The following is a 23226-nucleotide window of genomic DNA, read 5'->3' on the forward strand; positions in this document are numbered from 1 at the left end:
AAGAAATGTTTTGGGTGCGCGTGGGGCCAAGTTAACAGCCCTGTGCCCTGCACCAAGGGGTTGCCCAAAGCACATCTCCTGCTGCCTCCCCAAAACCTGCCCCACAGGGGGGCTGCTGGGGCAGGCTGCAGAGCCCTGGCCCCGTGTGATACTGCGTTCCTCAGGACCCCTCTTTGTGGGACGGAAAGGGCTGAGCGTTCACTTACGGGTTCCACGAACTCAAACATCTTCCTCTCCTGGACCTCCTGCACCTTGAAGACATACTCCAGGGAGACTTCGTAAAAATGCTGCCGAACCAGGTCCACCTGGCTGTCTGCCTGCAAGCGCCGGGGAGGTTAAAGAGGAAAGACAAAGTCAGCGCTGGCTGGGAGCACAGCTAGAGGGCATCTGGGTCTAATGGGGACGTGTCCGTGCAGAACGTAAAGACGCCAGTCCAGGGCTGGACAGATGGCACAGTGATTAAATATAAACCTGAGGCACACGAGCAGGCTCCTTCTTCAGCTGAAAAAAAGGGGTTTGATGACTCACGTTCTCACCTCCCCGCCAGCTGGGTAGAAAAGCACGAGCTAGAAGTGAGAAAAAGGAGAAGCCGCCGCACGCCCGACAGCACGAAGCAGCTCTCTGCTGCCTGGAAAGCCGCGCACAGGACAGGGCAGGAGGCTGCCGGGGCCTCCAGCACACGCCACGACGGGGTCACTGCTCAGTGCCATCCCAAACACCGCAGCCCAGCCCGCGGCACGCTGCCCCAGGGACCCCTCAGGGCCGCACACGCGGAGCCCCTGCCCGCTGCAGAACGCAGCCAGCAAACGCCCGCTTGCATGTTAACAGCAGCTTGCTCCCGATTTTCCCTGGGACACCGCCGTGAAATGGAGCATTTTCCCCGTGACCTGCCACCAGCATTTGGGCTGGGTGTCTGCGGTGCAGAGGCCGAGATGTTTAGCAAATCGAGTTCTGAAAAGCAGAAAATATGATGCAATGAAATAACTTTGCCAGGAGTTAAATGGCATGTTAGGCTCAGCGTGTTATTTAACTGGTCAGCAGCCAAAGCAGCAGAGAATTCCCATGGTTTCCTTCTCTCCTGGCTTTGCTACAGCAGCTGCACATGTGGCCGCTATCACCCTCCAGATGTGGACAGCAGGAAGAGATTAGGAAATATAAAACACCCAATCACCCGGACACAATCCCTCATCTCTCAGCCATCAGGGTATCTAATGAGGCTTCAGACTGCTAATAAACGGTCGGTGTTGGCTTTCCTAAAACATTACCGTCCCACCAGCGAGTGCTCTGTGCACATCTGCCACGGCTGCTTCTTCCAGTGCCGCAGGGGAAAAAGACCCCAGCTCCTGGCAGGCACCAGCTGGCTCCAGCCTTCGCAGCAAAAGCCCAAGTCAAAGTTTGGGGTGGAAAATGCCAGCAGATGGCACCAGCAGCCAGCGCTGCTGAGCACCCACCAGTAGCAGCATCCTGCACGCAGCCGGCACAGCACGGCTCACAGCACCCCATGGCACGGCTCACAGCACCCCACGGCACGGCTCACAGCACCCCACGGCACGGCTCACAGCACCCCACGGCACGGCTCACAGCACCCCACTGCCCGGCGTCCTGGGCTCCTGCGCAGCCCCCCAGGGCCGTCCTCTGGCCGGGGCTCAGCACCACAGCTCTGCACGTCACTGCGACAGCCACAAGCGGCTCCTCTCTCCAGAAGGAATCCCTCCACTCGGGTGTCTCGCGATAGCATCTCCAACAGGAACCAAACATGGCTTTAAAAGGGTGCTGAGGAGCCGGGAGCCGCCGGGACGGACGGGTGCGACCACGCAGCAGGGCGCTGACAAACCCAGCTCGCCCAGCCAGGGCAGCACTCGCTCACAGCCCAGATCCATGCCCCTCCTCACCTCTGCTCTGGTGGAAGGTAATTCCTCGTGCCACAGACGTGCAGATCTGCTCTCTCGAGTCGGAGCGGGTCCGCACACCGCTCCGGCACAGGGGGCAGCGCCCGCGCCCACCGCCCCCCTCCAGGGGCAGCTGGGGACACGCCAGCGCCCAGCCCAAGAGCAAGCCCTGCAGGGACCTGCAAGTCCTGCAGGGACCGGCCAGCCCTGGCCAGCCCAAGGAATTTCAGACTCGGAAGAAATGACCGAAAATTCAGCGTGCTCATCCAGTAAGAGCATTTGGCACCGCAGCAAACTGCATCCCAAGTAAGCAACAGACCCACAAAGCAGTTTAGAAGCACTAAGCCTGATCACCCTTCTCACGAAGCTCAAAGCCAGCGCAGCCACTTCCAGAGAAGGGAAATAAAGACGTCCGTGATTTGCCGTGGCACACAGGAAGCCTGCAGCAGAACCAGCTCCCTTCTGCTACGCTCTTTAATTATAAACTCTCTGTCCTTTTTGATTGCTGTCCATTTTGGGATCTCTCTGACTTACTCACCAAAACAGCTCTGTCCCCTTTCATTAAAGGAAGAGGGGAAAACCTGCCTCTCGCAGCCAACATGAGAAAAAAAAGTAGTTTACAGCCAAGAAAACCACTGCTGTAAGCTGCTTAAAGTATTCAAAAAGCTCAACAGTTACTGGCAGACATGGAAAACTAGAGGTTGCTCTCACCTCCTGAAGCTGGGATTCCTTCTTCTTGGAAGACAAGTTTAAGTGCTTTTCTAGGACACCGCAGTACTTCTCAGTCTCCTTGTCGTATTTCTTTTTGGCGTCCTGCAAAACAGAGCGAACACCGTGATGCTGCAGCCGACGGCGCTGCGCCAGCAGGAGGAGGCTCGACGGCAGCCCTTCTACACGGGACCCCTGGGTGGGAGCTGCCCACCCTCCGCTCAGCCCATACAGGACAGGACCAGACCCAGGGGGCTGGGCGCAGGTGAAAGCCAGGGATCTGGGGCTAGGTGAGGCCCCGCTGGGTGGCAGGGCAGCCAGGGAGGCGACCCCAGTGCCAGGGCTCTGCTCGCTTCCCATCCCCGGGCAGCAGCTCATCCCGCGTGTCACCAGCACGATGGCACCGTAACTCGGATGTTTGGGACAGGCAGACGTCAGCCCAGCCTTGTCTCGTGCATCTCTGCAGCCCCGCAGAAGTCAGCCACCAGCCTGCAAACTTGGGAGCTTCCCGCGAGCTTAACCCTCTGCTGGGAAAAGCCCGTGCGAGGCAAGGCAGCTGGGTTTATTTTAAGTTTGTTCTAAAAACCGATAGCAACCCTGCAGCCACACCCAGAGCAGGCAGGCTTTGAAGAGCCCAAATTGGACGGCAAACGGAGGCAGCGGCCGCAGAGCAGCTCCCTCGCCCCGCGCCTGCTTCTCATTACCCACCGGGCTGGGCTCAGACGCACCGCCTGCTCCGCCGCGCTCCGACCCCGAACGCAGCGGCACCGGGAGACGGAGGAGAAACGAGGCTGAGGGTCAGGCCAAAAAAAAGGGTGCTGTGCGAGGACATCCAGCCATGGGAGATTCAACCAGTGCCCCGAGGGCGGCTCGCACAGAGCCCCTGCCCACACCCGGGCAGCAGAGGCGCCCGCGGGCTCCCTCCCCGACACCTCCACCCCGGCCGCGGGCCCAGCCCCGTCTCGCTGCCTCGAGACGCGGTGTGGGTGCTGCCACCCGCACCAGCAGGATGAGCCCCACGGCAGCACAGCCTTGCTCCGGGCTGGTGTGCACGGGGACAGCCGTGTCCACGAGAGCCCCGGGGGCACCCCGTGGCACCCAACGCATGCAGCGCCCGCTTCTAAGGGCACCCGGAGAGACATCGGGGCAGGCGACCCCAGTCTGTCTGGCCGAGGTACTGCTGCTAGCAGGGGAGAAGGGCTGTGTCTGCAGAACCTGGCACGGTACGTTAGTAACTGGCTCGCTTCTGTGGGATCCCTTTTTGTGTTTTGTTTTGTTTTTTTTCTTCTTTTTTTTTCAGCTGCATAAACCAAGTCGGATCGGCCTTGGGACAAGGCACACCGCTGCCATGCAAACACTGCCCCAGCTCACTGGCACGTGCTTCTTGCGGGCAGCAGCAGGTTGTTATAACAACAGCAGAGCCACAGGCAGCGTTTTTAATTCCAGAACAAAGGCAGGAAAGAAAGGCCGGCAGGGACAGACTGTCCCACATCAGCCTCAGACACACGGGTGTGTTCCCAGGTTCACCCGGGCTGCCAGAAGCCACCCGAGCCTGCAGCGTGCCAGGAACGAGGGAGCACGGAGCTGAAGGGTTTCAGGCACCTGTGAGCTCATCCCACAGAACGCAAATTCTGGTTCGGAGGAAGAAAAAAAGTTCGCTGAAACCGGCACGTGATGTTTGGCCAACGGCTCACGTCAGTGCGTTACTTGCCTGCAGGTGAACTGGGAAGCACCGAGGCACTTTATTAGGAGCTGGGCTGCCCCCGTCCCCTCCCACAGCTGGGGTCAGCAGGGCCCGTCCCTGCGGCACACCAGGGCCCTTGGCACCGAGCAGCCCCGAGCCCTGCCTCTGAGCCACAGACAAGGCCATGACTCGACGCAGAAGTAACCCACCTTAGCAGCGCCGATCTGCTCCTTGCGAAACTTCTCCAGCGGCGTGATCAGCACCTCGCTGGCGTTCTCGATCTGCCGGACACACACAGGGAAAAGTCACCCCACCTCCCCTAGAGCCCCACCTGGGCGCACTGTGCGCTCAGGCACCGCGCGTCCAGCTCAGCCCCCCTGCCCCTCGACACCCCCGCTCCTTCCCTGCGGGCACACCCCCGCTGGGCCCTGCAGTGCCAAGGACCCTCTCCTACAAACCCCCGTGCCTCGTCCTCCTCCTCCTGCACATCCGACTGGGCTCCAGGAGGGAGGCTGAGCGGCTTGCCCCAAACCTGCTCTGCACCCCAGCGCACCCTGCGATGTTTCCAGAAGCTGACAGCGCCCTCCCTCCGCTCGCCCCAGCGGTGCCACGGGTGAGGGAAGGGGCCTGGAGCCCGCTGTGCCCCCAGCACCGCCGCACGCACATTGCCACGGACGTCGCACCGTTGACCGGAGCTGAAACCTCCCGGCAGCAGCGGTGCCACCGCCGGGGCTCCCCCTCTCGGGGCCGTACCATGCGCATCCGCTCGTCCTCCAGGTTCCGCAGCACCGTGGCGAACTCCTGCAGGGACTTGGCTGCAAGGGACACACCAACAGGTTCGGCATTTAACAGCGCTTTCTTTTTTAACTCCGAGCATCCGAGTAGCCATAGCAACACATTCCCAGTGCTCGCCGCCTCCCAGGCTGGCTCTGGCTGCCCACCAGCTCCGTGGCAGCACGAACCCTGCCGTGCTGGCTGCTGCGGGGACCTAGGAGCAAGGGCCTGCCCTCAAACCTTGGGGGAAATAACGCCCAAAGCAGCTATCGGCCCGGGGATGCCTTCCCAGCGAGCGCACTGCATTCACTTGACGCCCAGCCCCGCCTGGATGAGAAAGCTGTTTGTGCTGAGACTGGGAACAAATAAGCAAGCAAATCAGGACTAAAGCTCACTCGCTCCGCTGGCTGCACACTGCATGCACAATAAGCTCCAGGAAGTCCAGCCTGGGCAGACACGGGGTAACACGGGGCGCAGGGGGTGAAGTTGCCCCGTGCTCGGCCCAGCGCAGGCTGCGGAGCATCACCCGCCCTCGGCTGCTCGCACGCGGCCGTGCAGGGGGTGCAGCCACAGGGGCAGGCTGCTGCTCCTCTCCTGCAGATCGCAGCCCCCCGCAGGATCTCCGGCCGTGGTATCTCCAGACCCCTGCCCTCAAACGGGAAAGGGCAAAGGGCTGGATAATCTAAATGGTTTCAGATACTGGCAGTTTTCCTCCTTTCTGATCTGGCAGGGGCAGACTTCAGCCGAGAAGCAGCAGCTGTTCTCCTTGTGAAGACTTTGGGGAAGTCGAACTAGGAGAAATGCATCGTTTCCACAGAGCAGGGGATAGCCCAGCTGGAATTCGGGGTCCCTTGGTGTCCTCCTGTGTTCCCACCCCGTGCGCTGCTCAGCCCGGGGGTCTGGAGCGGGCCCAGGCTCCCTCCGCAGCAGCGCCCGCTCTCACCTATGCAGATCTCGTCGTCCGTCTCAGCGTCGCCGATGCAGCGGAATTTAAACTCATTGAGGGAGTCGGCAAACTTGCGCTTGGCTGACGACAGATCTGCCGAGAGACAGCGGGGAGAGGGGAAACGAGGGCGTCAGCCGGGGAACAAGCCCACCGACGGCATGACGGGTGGGCACGGGGTCCCAGCCAGCAACCCCCGGGAGAACCCACTGGAGGGGGCCCCTTCCTCCCCCGCACGCCCCAGGGATGGGCTCTGGGGGTCCCGGCCAGCACCCCCAAACACGCCACGGGAGAGGCAGCCTCAGCTTCTGGCCGTGACAGCCTCGGGGGGCCCCGAGCCCAGCGCCCCGAGGTGAACACGGCGGGTGACAGCCCACGGCACGGCCGGGCACCGCTGCCGATGTGGGCACAGCCCCGCTGCCCCCAGGCCCTGTTTGTGGGCGTCCCAGCAGAGGTTGATTGCTTTACGAGTCACAGACTCTCTCCGAGAGCTGAATCCTATTAAGTTATTACTTCAGTGACCTGAGCGGATCCAGGACTGGCTTTCCGAACCGGCCCCGTAGCCCTGCACGCGCCCCCAGGCACCGCAGGGCTGCCAGCTCGGCGGGGAGCTCAAACTGCAGCAACGCGGGGCCTCCGGGCACGCAGACGGCATTAGGATCCCGTCCTGCTAAATCCCCTGTGCATTGCTGCGCTCAGCGTCCCCAAAATTCAGCACGCTTTTCCCTTTCCGAACACCGGTGCAAAACGTGCGTGCACATAAAGACCGCAGCCCCCTCCCGGCACCCGCTGCCTGGAAGAGAACCGAAGAAGAACTGGAGCATTTTGCTTTCCCTGGGGGATAAGGGACTTTAAAGCTTTCCCCTAGCGTTAAAGCTGCTCTCCCAGTGTCTGCTCACGTCCCCGGGGCTAATCCTGCCCACCTCGCAGTCCACGAGCAAAGCTGCGCCCAGCTGCCGTCACCCAACTCCTGAGGCAGCCAGAGAACCGTGAAATGCCGGCAGGGAGAGGGCCGGGCAGCAGCAGGGGCTCGGCTGCTCGGGGACCCCCAGGAGTTACTGAGGGCAGCACCGGCACGGCCCCCCCGCGCCTCTCCTCACGCCCTCGGCGGCTTGGAGGCTTCAACCCAGCCCCCAGGAGCCCCGCAGCCTCCTGCCTCCCCTGGAATGGAAACGGGGAGGACGTTAATGAGAAGATGACGTTAATGACTTGAGGAGCCACTTCCTCCCTGCCAGCTCCGCGCTGACCCCGAGCCACCCGGCCGGGCTCACGGACACCCGGCCCCGGCGGCTGCCGTCCCCTCGCTCCCGCTGCTGCCTGGGCAGGGGCACACCAAGCCTGACGGCCCACAGCACGTATAAATAGAGAGAGGAGAGGCTGAAGGAGAAGGAGATAACTCCCAGCGTGGTGGCGACAAAGGGAAATCGCTCCCAGCTGCTCGCTGAGTGACACAACCAATTCACAGGGTGCTGCAGCAGCTAAAATTAGCGGCGGGCTGGGCCAGAAAAGCAGATGGGCAGCGCAGGGGGCCCACCAGCATCCTCGCATCCCACCGCACGTCAGCGTTTTAGGGAACCCCCTCCGGCAGGAGGACAAGCCCTAAGAGCACTGCGAGGGACGGCGTGCGGGGAAGGGCAGGGCAGGGCGAGCAGGGTGCTCGCCCCTCGGCAGAGCTCGCTGACAGCCGCTCGCCTCCCCCCGGGCTGCGGGTGAACAAACAAAATCCTGCGAAGGCTCGGGAGAAACTTCTGCTTTGCCTCGTGCGCGAGCGAAACCCCGCAGCTCCCCACGCGCATGAGTCAAAGCCGCGCTGCACGAGTTCTGCTCCCGGCTTCTGGCTGGCTTCACCAACCAGCCACGAAACCGGGCAAAACCACCACAAAGCCAGAAAAAAAAAATCCCGCTGTCCGAGCAACGTGGCTGGCCTGGGGCCTGGGCACTGCTAGGTGGTGGTCCTGGCACGGCCGGGGCCGTGCGGCTGCCGGGGGCCGCTCCCCACCAGCTCTGGAAGCCGCGTGGCAGCCGAGTGCCCGCGGGGCCTCCTGGCAGCCCGGCCGGGAGCTGTGCACGCTGCAGGGCCCCCGGGGCTGCCCGTGGCCACGGGAACCAGCCATGCCCCCGCGCCCCGACACTACCTGCGTCTGGGATGGGGGAGACACCCAGGGGCTGAGCGGCGCTGACCCCAAATCCCTCTCACCTGCAGGTAACTGGCGCAGCCGGGGCTCGCTGCCCTCCCCTCCCGCATGCCGATGCGGGTCAGTGCGCTCGCTCACGCATGGTGCTAGAACAACGGCTAAGTCTGCAGCCACCGGGTTTCCGTGCTGTTCCTGCCTGTCCTCCCCCCTGCTCCGGCGAGGGGCAGCTCCTGCCCCACGCTCTCCCCCACCTGCTGCGTTCCCCCTCTCCGTTCCCACCCGGTGCCGTGCCGTGCCCCGAGGCGCCCCGCTCCCCGCACCCGTTTCAGGAGGAGGATCCCTTTCGGAAAGTCAATTTGACAGAAAGCAGGCACGAGCACGGCATGCCAGAGGTCCAGCTGCGTAACCACGGCAACGAGCAATCTAAATAAAATGCCCTTTTAAAAGTGATGTATGGGCTCGTTACTGCAATATAGGGTTACCAGCTCAAACGTTTACGGGAACTGCTACAGTAGCGCTCCCCTTCCTGAGAACTCTGCCCTTCCTGGAGGAGGGTTACGACTCGGACAGGGTGCCAAAAGGGAGAAAGCTGCAGGCAGCTGGGGACGAGGGACGTGAAAGGAGCGGGCAGGGACACCGCCACGCACCCCGCGTGCTGGGCAGGGCGTGAGAGCAGCGGTGAGCTCCAGGGACGGGGCGAGAGCCCGCGGGTCCCAGGAGCTACACGTGGGGCCCGCAGCCCCCGGCAGGACGCCCAGCGGGGAGGCTGACCCACAGCCCCCGCTCCCCAGCGGCCCCACGCGCGGCTCAGTGCTGCTCCCAGTCCCTTGCGTAACCTCGAGCTGAACCGCAGCCAGGTCCCGGCGGCGTTCGCCCGTGGTGCGAGCGCCCCTGAGCTGCCTTTGTGCCCGGGTCCCACCGGCAAAGGCTGCTGACAGCCTTCGAGGCAAATCTGCACGGGTCAGGTAACCAACAGCAGAGCTCGCACCTCTGTCCGCACAGCCTCGCAGCTCCAGGGCCCGGGCTCCTTCCAAAATTCGTGGGGACCGAGAGGACAGCAGCCCGCAGCCCCTCTCCTGCCAGGGGTCCCCGTGCCCCTCACGCCCACTGCCCCCGTTCAGCCCTCCCCGGTGTCACCTCCCGGCCCTCAGCACTCAGCTGCACCATCCTTCTGGGAAGCAGCTTCTGTAACCGCAAGGGGACTGAAGTGTTTGGTTTCTAAGTAAAAAGCCCTTCCCCAAAGACATTTGGAAACGCTGCAGAAGGCCGGCCCTACAACGAAGGCGCTTTGATTTCGTAACCCCGTCCGTGCGCACCCTCCTGGTGCGAGGAAAGCCCCGTCCCGGGCACGGCTCCGCTGCTCCGTGCCCTGCAAACCCGCTGCCCGCCGGCACGCCTCCCTTGGGGCGGCGGGGTGTCACAACGGGGGCACCGCAGGCAGGTGAGGGGACAGACCAAAGGTGCCAAGGGAAATTCGGGGTTATCGGGCGGATCTGGCTGCACGGGGCATGGGGACGCGGGAGGCCGGCCGCACGCTGCGCCGCAGGTCCAGCGCCTGTCCCGCCTGAAACACTCTGTTCTCACCCAGAGCGGTGTTTCTACACTTCCTGTGAAGAAAATTGCTTAATAATCTATATTTAAAGCTGAATTGGACACAACAGGAACCGCGACGCCTGCCCCTTCCTTCCCCCGCGGCAGGGAGCAGCGGGCTCGTCCAGCCGGGCCAGGCAGCCCCTCGCAGGGCCTGCAGGAGGGACGGGAGGGTCCCCGGCAGCGCGGGAGCTGCTGTCAGCACCCCTGCCCTCTGCCCTGCTGTCACTGCGACGAGGAGCGTCCCTCGCCCCGCCGTGTGCATCCCTTGCCCCATGGCACAGGGGCGCTGCGTGTCTGCTCCCCCGCGTCCGGCCCGCTCGCTGGCGGCGCAGCTTCTGACAGCCCCAAAGACCGCACGCCACCAGCTCCCCCCTCGCTGACACATCCCTTACAGCTTCTCAGAAATAAAAGGAAATTGCATCTGCTTTACGATCCACCTTCTGGTTATCGTTTAGAAACCGCCTGGGCACAAGCCCCACGCAGGCACCCCCGTGACAGCCGGGGGTCCGCGTGTTTCGGGGCTGCCCCTAACGGCCCTACAGGAGGAGAGGGCTGAGGGGAGGCACACGGCTCAAAGCTAAAGGTGGGCTGACCCTCCTAACAGCCCCTTCCGCAGCCACCGGGTCTGGCTCGGCTGTTTAAGCCGTGTGGAGGCCCCGCTGCAGCCCTCGGCCTCTGCAGCCCTCCCCTCTGCTCGGGGACCGTGCGAGCAGAGCAGCTGGGACACGTAACGGGAGGGCCCAGGACGGGCTTCTTGGAACATCTCAAGAGCAATTCTCTTGGCAAGGAGACTGAAGGCATCGCCAGAAAATGACCCCACGCTAACTCGGAACCAGAAGGCAGAGCAGAGAGCGCAGCCGTACGCTCACAGGGGGGCACTGCAGAAGCACGAGGCCTCGTCGCCACCGAGCGACGCCTGCTCGGGCTACGGGGAGAGAAGCCCCCGGCCTGGGGGGCTCGCCGAGCCGGGCCCCACACAGCCATCCCCCGCAATTAGCCCCGACTCGTTTAACAAACAACTCATGTGCCGGGCGGCTGGGGCTAATCAGTGATGTCGTGCGGGCCTACAGCTGCCGGCAGGCCCTGCCCTGGGTTCAGCACCAGAGGGAGAATAAAAAAACCACAAGGAGAGAGGCGACCCCGGGGCTGGCGGCAGAAGGGAACTCGGTGCAGGAGGCGGCCGTGCTGTGTGTGTGTGTCTGTCTGTCTGTCTGTCTGTCGGTGTGTGTGTCTGTGCCCAGCAGCCCGGCCCCGAACAGCAGCGCCTTAAAGAAGCTGTGCTACGTTTGCAGCTCAGAGAAGAAAATCCCCTCGCAGGCCAGCTCGCTGCGTTTCACTTCCTTAACAACACCCGCACAGAACGTCCTCTTAAGGAAGACCTGAAGCAAGACAACGGAGCAAAGCAGAGCGACGACCAGCACGTGCCCGGCAGGCCAGGCACGGAGCCCTGGCTGTATTCACACCCCCTGCAACCGGCCTGAAGAGCAAGTTCCCCGAACGCGTACACGACCTGGCCGCAACGCAGCGGTTCAGCAGAGCCCACCGGCGTCCCCATGGGCCACAGCCCCTCGGTGCCCAGACCCCATCCCGAGAGCGGAGACGTGGGAAGTTCGAACGCGCAAACCCCCCAAAAACCAAGTGGCCCGTCCACGACAGCACGAAGGTTTCAGACCGAGGAGCTGCCGCGGCTCCCGCTCAGCCTTCGCTGTAACCAGCCGAGCACACGGCGCTGCTCTCCAGCCCATGCATCATCATATGCCTCGCTTCACACACTCAAAGTGGATTCATACGGCAAAATGTTTGCCAGAAGGACAGAGGATCCATTGTGGGATGAATGGGACTATTGACTGGGCTCAAATAGCAGATCAGATTTGAGTAACACACTGAAGACATGAATTATTTTCATGGTATTTTAAGAGATAAAAGTTCTGCGCTTCGTGAAAAACAAAGTCAGCCTTTGGCAGGCCTGCCTGGTTACACAGCTAAAATTATTCCCCGCTCCCCACCGAGCCAGCACCCCGGCCACGTCATCGCCCACCCCCAAATCACTAATGCTGCTCGCTGCTGCGGGAGCGCTGCCAGGCCAGGATGTTTTGCAAAGAGACGCCTGATGAACGGCACCGAAGATCCAAGAGAAATGAAGCCAGGAGGACGTCAGGTCTCCTGGAAATGCTGCCGGAGCTCCAGGAAGGTGACGGAGGTTTCCTTGGAGCGCTGGGGACAGCAGGTCCTGGGCTGCCGTGGGACGGGGAGCCCCGCTGGAAGCTGAGGCAAGGGGGAAGCGAGCCTCTGCCTTTTCTTCCCAGTTAGCAGAAAGCGAGAGATGCAGACGGAGGAAAGACCCTCGTGGGCCCTGCAAGGACAGCTCACGTCCCCAGCACGGAAGGAAGCGAAGCACAGCACCGGGGGCTCTTCCTCAGCGCTCGTCAGCCGTCCCCAGGCCCCCCGTGGAAGCGAGAAGCGTCACCGCACCGCTTCCCTTGGTTCACGCACAGCTCGCTGCTCTGCTGTTCCCAGCTGCCGCCTCCCGGGCTGAGGAAACCGATCTTTAGTTGAAGCCCTCTTCCTCTTGCCCCAAAGTATCTGTGCTTTTTCTGACCTGCACCAGCCCGAACCTCCTGCAGTTTCGGGGCATTTTGGTCTGGTCCAGACCCTGTGCTCGCCAGGCTCCGGGCACGAACCTCACCACAGCTCTCCACCCTTCCTGTTCAGCTTTTCTTAGCACTTGTCCATGCACTTCCTATTACAACGAAATCATAGCAGCAGCTCTGGCGGCACAGATTTTGTCCCACGGTGGCCGAGGCGCATCGGAGCTGCACGGCACTGCAGGGAAACCGAGACGCCCGGGGTGGTCGCTGAGCTGGTCCCTGGGGGCCCGGCATGAAGGGGCATTGCGCCGAGGTTTCCGTCCATGGGGAGATTTTCCTCTCAGAAGCCTTCAATAATCCCTTCACGAAAATACATTTTAACACTTCGCATCGTCTGGGATCTCTTTGCAAGTTACTCCTGGTATGCAAACTGCACTTGTCAAGACGATCCTCGCCGCCGAGCTGCCGAAGCCCGGTGGCTGGGGAGGGGGGCACAGCTCCGCACAGCCCAGGAGCTTCAGGGCCGAGCAGCCCCGGGCTCTATAAACCACGGGGGATTTTCCAGTGCAAACTGTTCAGCACTAAACACCGCGTTTAGAGCACAGCGCAGCTCAGCCCTACCCCGGCTCTGCGTTAAGGTTATTTAGGGGGGAACCGAGGCACCGAACGGGCTGCACGAGCACCCGGCTCAGAGGCCCGGGAGCAGAAAGGACAGAGGCGACGCGGGGCAGGGCTGAAGGAAAGCGACAGAAGACCAGACGGCTTGAGCAACGCCAGAGCGGGCTGTGAGAGCTGCGTGCTGCCGCCAGGCAGAGCGCTGCCAGCCGCCTCCTGACGGTCAGCTCGGGGAAGCCGCACGCAAAGCCCACGGAAGAAGCGATGCAAACGGCCCCAAAGGGCTCCCCGCTCCGGCGGAGCCTTGCGGGCCGACACCTCCGGCCGCAGGCAGGGAGGCACACGCTGGGCACGTCCCCCCGCTCCCGAGGGGCTCCAGCCCCCGCAGCCCCCAGGACGCTCTGTGGGCACCCAGAAGGAGAAGGGGCTAGAAGCCGGGCACCGACCCTGCGACATCCCGGGGCTGGGCGGCACCGCGATGGGAACCGAAACGCCGGGTGGGTGTCCACGAGGAGGGGACGAGCGCGGCCACCAACACCATGGGCAGAAGCACGACCCCACGCAGCCGCCGGTGCTGTGCTCTGCGAAAAGAGCCCGGTGCTCCTGCTGCGTGTGGGACGGGGTGGCCGCACGGGGACCCCCCCAGCAGAGCCGTCCCGGGGGTGCACGCGGGGGCTGGCGCCCAAAAAGTGCCGGGGTCGCGCAGGGTGCCTTGCCTCCCCGGCCACCGCGCGGCTCGCGTGCTTCGCAGTGAAACCAAACAAAGCACATTGCTCTGCTTCCCCACCCAGCCACCACGTCTGGCACTTTTCCCCGTGTTTATTTTCGTTCACATCCTGGTGTTGTTTTATAGCAGAGCTCCCCCCAGGCCCCTCCTAACCCACGATCCCGCCGGTAAGTGGCTGCTGGCAGCGAGGCGAGCGCGGGGCTGAGCCCGCCGGGCTCCGAGGGGACGCAGCGCAGGTGGGGGCAGAGCAGTGCTGGGAAGAAAACCAAACGTACGCGTCCGGCGCACCCGGCGCAGGGGGAGGACACGTCAAAACGGCAAAGGCGGGTGACAGCTCAAGTGCCTGGAGAACTCAGGGGAGCGGCAGGGAAATGGAAAGCTACCACCCCGGCCGGCACGCCCCGAGGCAGCCACCCGACAGACCCCGCAGGCTGCCGGAGCGCCCGTGGGGAGCAGCACGGGGCTAACGGCACCAGCAGGGTCAGCAAAGGCACTCGGGAACGGCGCTGCTGCGAGGACGGCAGTGCAGACAGACAGAGCGGCCTTCGTGTCGTTCACGCTTGCTGTCTGTAAGCCTGAAACTATGAAAGACATTTCAAGCTCGTGCCGGCAGCGGGGGTTTCAAGCGCTGCGTCCCCCCCTGCCCGCGGGACGCCCGTGCCCTGCTGCCCCCCCCGCCCGCAGCCACCCGCCAGCCCTCCCCACCGGCTTTCCCCCGGTACGCCGCGGGCGAGCAGGGCGGCCCCGTGCCCCGACGTGCGGCAAGGGCCCCGTGCAGCCCCAACCTGCTGACGCTGCCCACAGCACCGGCCCCCCAGGAGCACGTAAAAGCTCCGCCGCTGCCCTGGGCACAAGCGCTGATCCTCGGGGGCGCGCACCCAGCAGCGCCGTGCACAGCGCCGTCGGATGGGTCGCAAAGAAGCGCCCAGCGCGCGGGCAGCAGCCGCAGCGAGCCTCTCCCCCGTCCCTTCCACAGCTGGAGGAGAGCGGCCGTGTCCCCAGCCGCCGCAGCGCCTGCCTTGGGCCCCCGAGCTCCTCCGTAATTACAATTCCTCCTCCGAGCCCTTTCTGTTTCTCTCCTCTGCTTAAAACCTGGAAGGATGACCTCCAGAAGCGGTGCAGGTTACTTTACCCTCATTGCCATAATAATTCATTGACTGGAGCCTGGAATCACATTTCATTAGAATAAAATGCTCTGTCTGAGACAGTTAATCAATTTAGAGGACACTAATCCAAAAGAAATTTGCTCCTGACCAAGTTAATAACCATCAGCGGCGCAGACGGCCGAGCGGGGCAGCCCGCGCACCGTGCTGGCAGTGTCCCCACGCGGGGGGACGGCCGCTTGTCACAGCCCCCGACCAGACACCATGTGTGAACACCGCGCGGGAGCAGATTACCCCAGGCAGTAGCCACGCATTTGGATTAGTTTGTTATTAAACCTGATTAGTTAATGGTTAGCCCAGCAGGGAGCCTGCTCTGTTTCTCAGCAGGCAGGTGCCAAAACATTGGGGGTGCCTGGGGGGGGGGGGCAGGGGTCTGAGCCCCTCTGGTGACACCCGGGAGCTGTCACCCTCTGCGGTGGCACAGCCCCACAACGGCAGGTGACGCGGATGGAAACCTCACCTCCAAGGAAGCAGCTCTCGGGGGCACATTTGGGAAAAACAAATGAAAAAAACAAAAGAACAGAGCCACACATAAAGGAAAAACGCTCTGCTGGCTGCGGGATGACCTGAGGAACGGGGCAGCAGCCCAGCTTTTGGAGCCGGGACCCCCGCACTGCCCGAGGCTGGGGCCGGGTCCCAGCAGAGCGGGGTCAGCCCCGCGCCCCCAGCCAGCAGCTCCGCAGCAGCCTCCTTCCCCTTCCTCCCCGGGAGCCTGCGGAAATCCTTTCGCCTCCGCTGCTCCTCCACCAAAGAGCAGGAAAAAAACCCACCGTGCTCATGGAAATGTCACCGACGAATGAGTCAATTTTTCCCTGCTTCGACAGGGGGGGAAAAAAAAAAAAGTAAGAAATAAACCGAGCGCCTGCAGAGGCACGGGCACGAGGAGCGGCGCAGGAGGGAGCTGGGGTGACCACGGTGCCCGGGGCACTGCCACCAGCACCAGCCCCACAGCGCCGGGGCCAGGGGTGGAAAGGGCTGGAGACGCCACGCGGTGGGGAGATGCCCCCCCATCCCTCAGGGACAAACCCCGGAGCCTCTGGGTCGGGAAGCAGCGACCCAGCACAGCAGCACTCGCGGTCCCGGCCCTTCTGCCCCCAGATTTTGGGAGAAGTGGAAGGGCCGCACTCCGCCTGCCCCCCAGCGCACGCGGGGCGAAGCGGTGCCGGCCGCAGAGGGAACGCAGGCGATGGCACGCGGCGCCTGCTGTGCACTGGGTTATTTTTTCTAAAGCATTGCTAAGCAACCGGCATCCGACGAGGGCATCGTTCTGGCCAGACACCGGTTCTGCTACAAAAAAGCAGTGAACGGAAACCTTCGTTATTTCGAGTGCCACCGTAAAGGCACGCCAGGTAACCCCGCGGGCACGGAGCCCCCCTTCTGCCTCCCCCGGGTCCCGCAGCAGGGTCAGGAGCCGCTAAAGAGATCCAAGCACGTGGGTGTGCACCCAGACGCCCAGCGCCCGGGTGTGGTGGGGAGCAGCGCGGGGCCACCAAGCGCCAGCCCCGGGGCCAGCAGCGAGGCCCCCCCAGTTCCCGCTGCGGCACCGACCGCGTGCAAGCAAGCGCTGCAGCTCCTGTCCCCGGGAAAAAAAAAAAACTTCGTGTTTTCCAACAGTTTTACGAGCTATTTATTGCCTGCCTGTAGATAAACAGTCTGTATCTTTTGCAAATAGATTCTTCTGCGCCGCAGCCCGGAACAAAGGCAGCATTTTTGTCTTTAGGAGAAGCGCGGAGCCGGGCCGGAGGGGAGGCGCGGGGCAGCATGCACCGAGCCGTCGCCGTGTCCCCAGCTGGAAGGGGCGCGGGGACACGCGGCAGGGCCCGGGGGTGGCGTGGCCACCAAACGGCGGCTGGGGCCACCACGGCCTCCCCGCGAGCTCCAGCAAAAACGCCTCCTCTCCGGCCCGAACCAGAGCTAACCAAAAAACACCAGGAGATTGAAACAAGCAAAGCGACCGCACGGCAGAGCTGCTGCGCGAGCTGGCTGAACCCCGGCGAGCGCCGCGTGCCCGAGCGGCAGCGCGCGGAGGAAGCGACATCTGCGGCCCCTTCCTGAGCGCTCCCGCGCCGCCGGCCCCGGCCCACGTGCGGCACAGCCTCGCCGCCGCTCCGCACGCAGGGACCATCTGGCTCGGAGGCTCGTGTGCCGCGTGTAAACCCAGCCAGAGACGAGCCTGGCACTAACACAGACGTCCCCTTCCCGCGCTGCACCACGCTCTGCACCCCGCAGAGTCCCAGCGGGCACGCAGCCCGGCCGGCACCGCGACCTGCGGCCCCGAGAAGTCGGGATGGGAACGGCAGCTCTGTTCCTCCGCGCACACCAAAGCCATCCAGGCTTCGAAGAGCCCAGGCGGTGCCCCAGGAGCACGCGCCCGCAGCGGGCACGGGGCCGCCGGGACGGAGCGATGAAGACGAGCAGGCGGGAGCAGGCTCACGGCGCGGGGGGGGGAGCGTGCCGGGAGCGGGGACACAAAAACATCCCCGCTCTGCTGGAGCGGCCGCGCCGTGACAGCTCGCTCACACGCGCGGAGGAGAAGGGAGATGATTCACGCGGAGCAGCAGTGAAGCGAACAAGCTGTGCGGAGCTGAGTACAAGCTCCCCCTCGCTTTCGCTCCACTCCCCACCCACACCGGGTCACGCTAAATCTATTTATCACGCCGCATATGAAGCTGGCTCGTTTGGTTGTGCTTAAAATTGACACATCAGAGAGAAAAAAAAAAAAGAAAGAAGGAAAGCGGCGATGAATACCTGGCACGGCACATCCTCCTGCTGGGTGAGCTGCTGGAAGGTGCCAAAAGGAAGCTGAAGGGTTGCCCAAAACGCTCCGAACCAGAAGAAGCCCAGCTCGGGCTCCGTAACATCACCTTTGCCGCACCTCGTGCAGGCCAGCTGCTTCGGGAGCCCCTCACTGACTCGCCTGCTCGGGCAGAGCAGCGCTGGTGGACGGACAGGAGCCCGGACACCACAGCCTGTGCACCCAAAAAGCCCGGGGCGGGCAGGGGAGCAGCGCAGGGCCCAGACCTGGGGCTGGGGCAGGCTCCGCTCCTCTCATGGCGGGGAGAAGCCCACGAGGGCTGGCTGCAGGAGCAGAGGGGCGCGCGGCCACCTCTCCGCCCTCGCAGGGGGAGCCCCAGCGATGCCTCAGCCCCACCAGCCTGGATGGGACCTCGGCATCGCCGTGCCGGGCACCCAGCTGCCACCGCTCCATCCGCCTGGACGGAGGGATGAGCCCCAGGGGGCGAGGGGTTTCTCCAGACGAGCAGCAGGTGCTGGCACCGCGCTCCCTCCTTATCTCGCTCGTGCCGGGGGCGCTGCCGCTGCCTGCGGCTGGCGATGCGGTGCAGGGAGGAGCCGCAGCTCCCGCCCGGCTCGGTGCAGCCCGCAGAGCTGCCGGAGCCCCGGCACCACCAAGGAAACAGCACTTCCTTGCACAAGTCTTGAACGTCATCATCAGGTGATGCCCCCAAAAACCACAAAACCCCCCGCTGCCCCCAGCGTGCCGGTAACACCGTGCTCACATCGCCCGGCACCGCGGGGCTGCTGGTCCTGCTGGCACGCCAGCACAGCCACGGCCCTGCCGAAACTGCCGTGGAGCCAAGTGCACTGCCAGCAGGAGCCAGCAGGTGCCTGGTGCTGCAGGAAGACCCAGGCAGCCCACCCAGCGCCCCTCCAGGAGAGGTCCCCTCCGCGCCCACCCTGGGCTGAGCCACCCCCTGCTCACATTTTCCCCCTCAAAGCACAAGCGCGCGCCTCCTTGCTGTGCTGGCTCTGGCAGCGCAGTCAGGATCGTTTCAAAGCAGCTCGTTACTCCCCGACACATCCCTGCCATCCCTCGAGGGCCGGTTCTAACCTCTCGTTTTGCCCCCCCTGCTTACAGCACACCTCGCCACGCCAGCGCCACGCACGGGGATAGCCACTTGCCCCGACAGCGTCACCGCAGCGCTGCGTCGGGACGCGCGCCTTCGGGTCAAAGCCCTACACGAGCAAGAGCTCTGTCAATGAGTTGCCTCCCTGCAGGATGTGAAAGGCATCGTCACAAACGCAAACTGTCCTGCTCGTCCAAAGCCTTCTGCTCTGCTGCTTCCTCGTCTGGCGTGGATGTGGGGCCGGATCCGGCCACCCCCCAGCACGGCAATTCCCGCTGCTAACCTCCACTGGGGAGGCAGAGGAGGAGCCTTTAAGCTGTGCTGAAAATAAAGCAGAGTATTATTGTTATTTGCGCTGCACCTCATTTGAATAAAATTCCAGACAAGCTATTAAACGCGTGGCTCCACAAGCCGTGCAGGTCATGCAAAGGAGGCAGGAGCGCTCCGGCCCAGGTGCCGCCGGCAGCACAAACCTCCCCTGCAGCCCGCGGAAAGGACGGGCAGGTGGAAAATCCCTCCTGACACGGCGGAGCCCCGAGGCTGAGGCCGGCTGCAAAACTGCACCTTTGCCGGACAAATGAAGCAGAAAAATCACAGCAACTCATCTCAGAAAAAAAAAAAAAAACCCAAGTCCTGCGTTTTGCCGCTCGGATTGGTGCCGTGCCGGGCTGGCAGGAGCAGGGCGGCAGCGGGGAAGCCTCGCGGTGCCCCACGCCTGCTCCTTCCCGCAGGCTGCACGGGGACATGGCGGCGGGCAGCGGAGGAGGCAGCAGAGCAGAAAACCCAGGTTTTAAGCCCTGAACCGTGCCCGGTTCCCTCCTGGCCACGGGCAGGGGCTGTAACGCAGCGAGGTGGGGATAACGTTCGCCTCCCAGCTCGCGCAGGACTCCTGCCGATGAGGTAACTGGGGCAGCCACGAGCTTCCCAGTGCACGAAGGTGTCACCAACGCACAGCACAGAACCACGTCACCAGAGATGCCCGCTCGAGCTGCTGGGGGATCTCCCTGCAGGTTCCGACCTGGGCAAAGCCAGGCTGCCGCGCGGTGGGGTGGGCAGCAGGAAACCCACAGCAGTGCCCCAGAAGGATCTAGGGGAAGCAGCCAGACCTAGAAGCACGAGACCCCGTCACCTGCTGCAGTTAGACTGAAACAGGAACCGAGTGCCTAACGGAGCTCGAGCACTAGGGCAGGAGAATCAGCAGGCAGGGTAAGAGCAGCAGCTCCCCTGGGTCCGGGCACTGCGCGGTGCGGCACGGGGCGAGCTCCCGCAGCACAGCCCCAGTCCCTCCAGGAGCACCCGGGGGGGGGGACAGGAAGGAGCTGGGGCCCCCCCAGCGGCTGAAGGCGCAGCTGGGCTCCGTGTAGGTGACCCCACTGCCGTGCCTGGCCTCCAGCTGCCAGCACCGTGTCTCAGCGCCACGTCCCGGCACCACTCCCCAGGGCACGGCCGGAGCAGACCCGACTCGAGCAGCCGCAGCCGCCCCACCGGGGGGATTTGTTGCCAGCCTCCAGAAGGCACAGCGCTCCTTCTCCTTCACATCCAAACACCAGAGGTAACGCCGTCTCCCAGCCGCCAGCGCCTCCCTCGCCACCACTGCCGCCACCTGCAAGCACACGGGCTGGTGCTGGCAGGGTCGCTCTGACTCCGTGGCTCATCCCTCACGTAGGAGGGAGGCTTGGGTCGTTACTGCCTCCTCCAGAGCCGAGTCGGGTAAAAGGGATGAAAACCATCAAAGGGGGGGCGGAGGGTTGGGTTTCCTCCCCCCAGATTTGCCCACATCCACCACAGGGGCCTCTACCCAGGAGCGGAGCAGCCCCGGCCCTTCCGCCAGCACGCCCAAGGGCTTCTGCCCGGGAGAGGAGGAACGAGGGCATCCAGGGCACGCCTCCGCTCGCTCCCTGGCTGTGTCACGCTTACACCCCAAAATTAAAGGGTCCTGGCCAGCCAACTTCATCGCCGCGTATGCCCTCAACAGCGAGGTTTTTAGACCTGGGTTTCACACACCGGCACGTGGCCGCCCACCACTGCTCACAGGAGATGGAGCCCATCGCGCCCAGCTCCTGCGCCGGGGAGACAACAGGAACCAGCGGGGAAAACGCCTCGCTCGTACGTCTGCCGGGGGCTGGGGGCTGAAGGGGGGCTCTGCAGAGCCACCAGCACACGGCAGCAAGGCCGGCTGCTCGGGGAACAAAGCTCGCTGGAGCGAAAGGCGGCTGAAAGCACTGCTCGGAGTCTTTTCAGGCATTTCCTTATTCCCAGAATAAGCCTTGTTTATACCAAAAGGGAATTAATCGCTCAGGTTAAACAATGGAAAAAAGTTTCACTTTTGCTTCTAGGCAAGCTCCAGAGCGGGGCACCAGCCCCAGTTACAGCACGGCAGCAGCCCCGCTGAGGAGCGCAGCGCTGCAGAGGAGCAGCGCGATCGCCAGCACGCGCACCTGATAAAGGCTGGATTTTGGGGAGCGGCTGCTGAGAAACGCAACCAAACCCGCACGGCACCGGATCCCGGCACGCGCAGCCCGCAGCCGAAGCTCTCCGTGCCGACGAGGAGGGGGAACGCAGCCACCCGTTTCGATTTGTAGGCTGCGTGCCGGCGGTGGAAAGGGACACGTCCCAGGCTGCTTAAAAACACCGAGGGCAGAGCACGGAGGGCAAGCTTTGCCCCAGCTCCGCGCCGCCAGGGGAAAGCCCCGAGGCCGGGCCCCGCCGCCAGGCAGGGACCAGTTCGGTGGCTTCAGATGGGTGCTCGGGAGCTGGCGGAACAGAGCAGACCAACAAACAGCACCCAGGCGGCTCGGCACGGGGCTGCCCTCCCCGGCACCGCGGCACGGCCCTGTCCCCAACCCACACACGGTGCCCGGGGAGGGGACGAGCCCGCAGCACCCCTGGGCCTCCCGGGTGCCGTGCAGAGGGCCCAAAACGCACCCAACCGGCCCAGAAACACGGGGTCAGGCACAGGAAAGTCCCCGGCCACGGCCCAGGCTGCGACCGGCCCCTTCCCAAGCCCCTCAGCCCCCATCTTCCCCGGGCACAACACCACCCGCGTGGGGCCGAGCTCACCAAGGCCCCGGGGGCAGCGGGGCTGGGGGCAACGCTGGCACCGTGGGCACGGCCCCTGCCCACCCACATGGGAAAAAGAAGGGGTAAAAAACAACCCCGGTAACATCGGTCACCACGGCTCCCGTGCCGGAGACCAAGTCCCCCTGCGTGCAGGCTGCCAGGCCATCGTCTGCGGCTCACTTCAGGTCTCCTCCGCATTTGCAAAACTTTGTGAATAATTTATGTGTGGCGTGCAGGGGAGAAAGAGGGACGCGTTCCGCTGAAAACCAGGTCGCTCTCGCTGCCAGCGAGCAGGAAAGGGAGACAATAGGAACAGGGACAGATGCTCCCTGGGAAAAGCAGCGTTACATCCTTGTAATCACTCACGCTCCGGAGGTGCCCTAGACATCACAGGATATTTAACAGGACCAGCCCACCAGCAAACGAGGTTTGTCTTCAACCTTCTGCACTCTTTTTTTTACGTGAAGTTAAGAAACGCTACGACTCGGTGTCGCCCCGTCCTACACCTTCACAAAGGGCGAAACCAGGGCAACTGCACAGCAGCCCCTCCACGAAATCCACGCGGGGCCCTCCCGACACGCAGCAGCAGCAGCAGGCCGCTGCACCCAGCACGGTGCTGGCGGGGGCTCCGCCGGGCGCTGGGGAAGGAGCCCCCTCCTCACCGCGTACCTCGGCACCGATCCTGCCCCCGCCGCCCCTCCCCGCCGCACAGTCACGCTTCCCTCGCACCCAGCGCCCGTCTCGAGACAAAGAGGATGTGAAACACTCACGAAAGCACAAGAGGAAGGAAAATGCGAGAGGACACTGCCAAGACCTCAAGAAGTTTCGGTTTCACGATGACGCCCTCTGCTAGGAGCCCAGCCGCCGGCCAAGCCCCTCACCCCGGGAGGGGAGCGCGGCCGCTCCGGGGCTTTGGGGGACCCGAGCCCTGCATGCCCTCGGCGGTGACACCCACAGAAGGAGCCCCGGACTCTGCCGACAGCCAGGCTGAGGAGCACGAGCCGCTTGGAGACACCAACCAAGGGCTTGGGAGGAGCAGCACCCATCTGGCACCGGCACCGGCTGGAGCTCCCGGCGAGCCGCGGCACCGCAAGAGCCACGCAGGGAGATGCTGAGACGGAGCCGCCAGCCCTGCCAGCTCCACCCGCGTCCAGCCGAGCGCCCCGAGAGGTGACAGCCCCGCAGCTCGGCAGGGCTTCACACCTCCTCTGCCTCCACGGAAGGAAGCGGTGACCGAGGCTGATGCAGCACGTGGCTGGTGGCTACCACACCGGTAACCCACAGGGCAAGAGCCTGCCCGGGGCTCAAGTCCCGGAGCCGTGGGCATCGCTGCTGGCCCGCGGCAGCACAGCTGGACGAGGTGCTCCGAAACCGGAGCCAGGCCTGGGACCAACGCTGCTGTGCCCTGCCGGGGCAGCACGGGCCCCGGCACCGGCTCCTTGACAGCCTCGCAGCCCTTTGCGAGAGCTGGCATCCAACGC

At 63.9% G+C, this 23226-nt stretch overlaps 1 protein-coding gene across 5 annotated transcripts in view; it reads right to left on the reverse strand.

Annotated features, from left to right (window-relative positions):
• Positions 1–23226, reverse strand: part of ARHGAP26 (Rho GTPase activating protein 26) — a 132403-nt gene that overhangs the window by 108029 nt on the left and 1148 nt on the right. For all 5 annotated transcript variants that reach the window (XR_014572334.1, XM_083798702.1, XM_083798700.1 and 2 more), the window contains exons 2-6: positions 5999–6094; positions 5035–5096; positions 4491–4562; positions 2601–2702; positions 207–317 (exon numbers count right to left, since the gene is read on the reverse strand). Coding sequence is in view for 4 of the 5 variants with exons in the window: in XM_083798702.1 (XP_083654828.1) it covers positions 207–317; positions 2601–2702; positions 4491–4562; positions 5035–5096; positions 5999–6094 (443 nt within the window). In the remaining variant the exon portion in view is untranslated. The remainder of the gene's footprint in view (positions 1–206; positions 318–2600; positions 2703–4490; positions 4563–5034; positions 5097–5998; positions 6095–23226) is intronic.

This window comes from Anser anser, assembly GCF_964211835.1.
Source record: "Anser anser genome assembly, chromosome: 14".
Classification (NCBI taxonomy): domain Eukaryota; kingdom Metazoa; phylum Chordata; class Aves; order Anseriformes; family Anatidae; genus Anser; species Anser anser.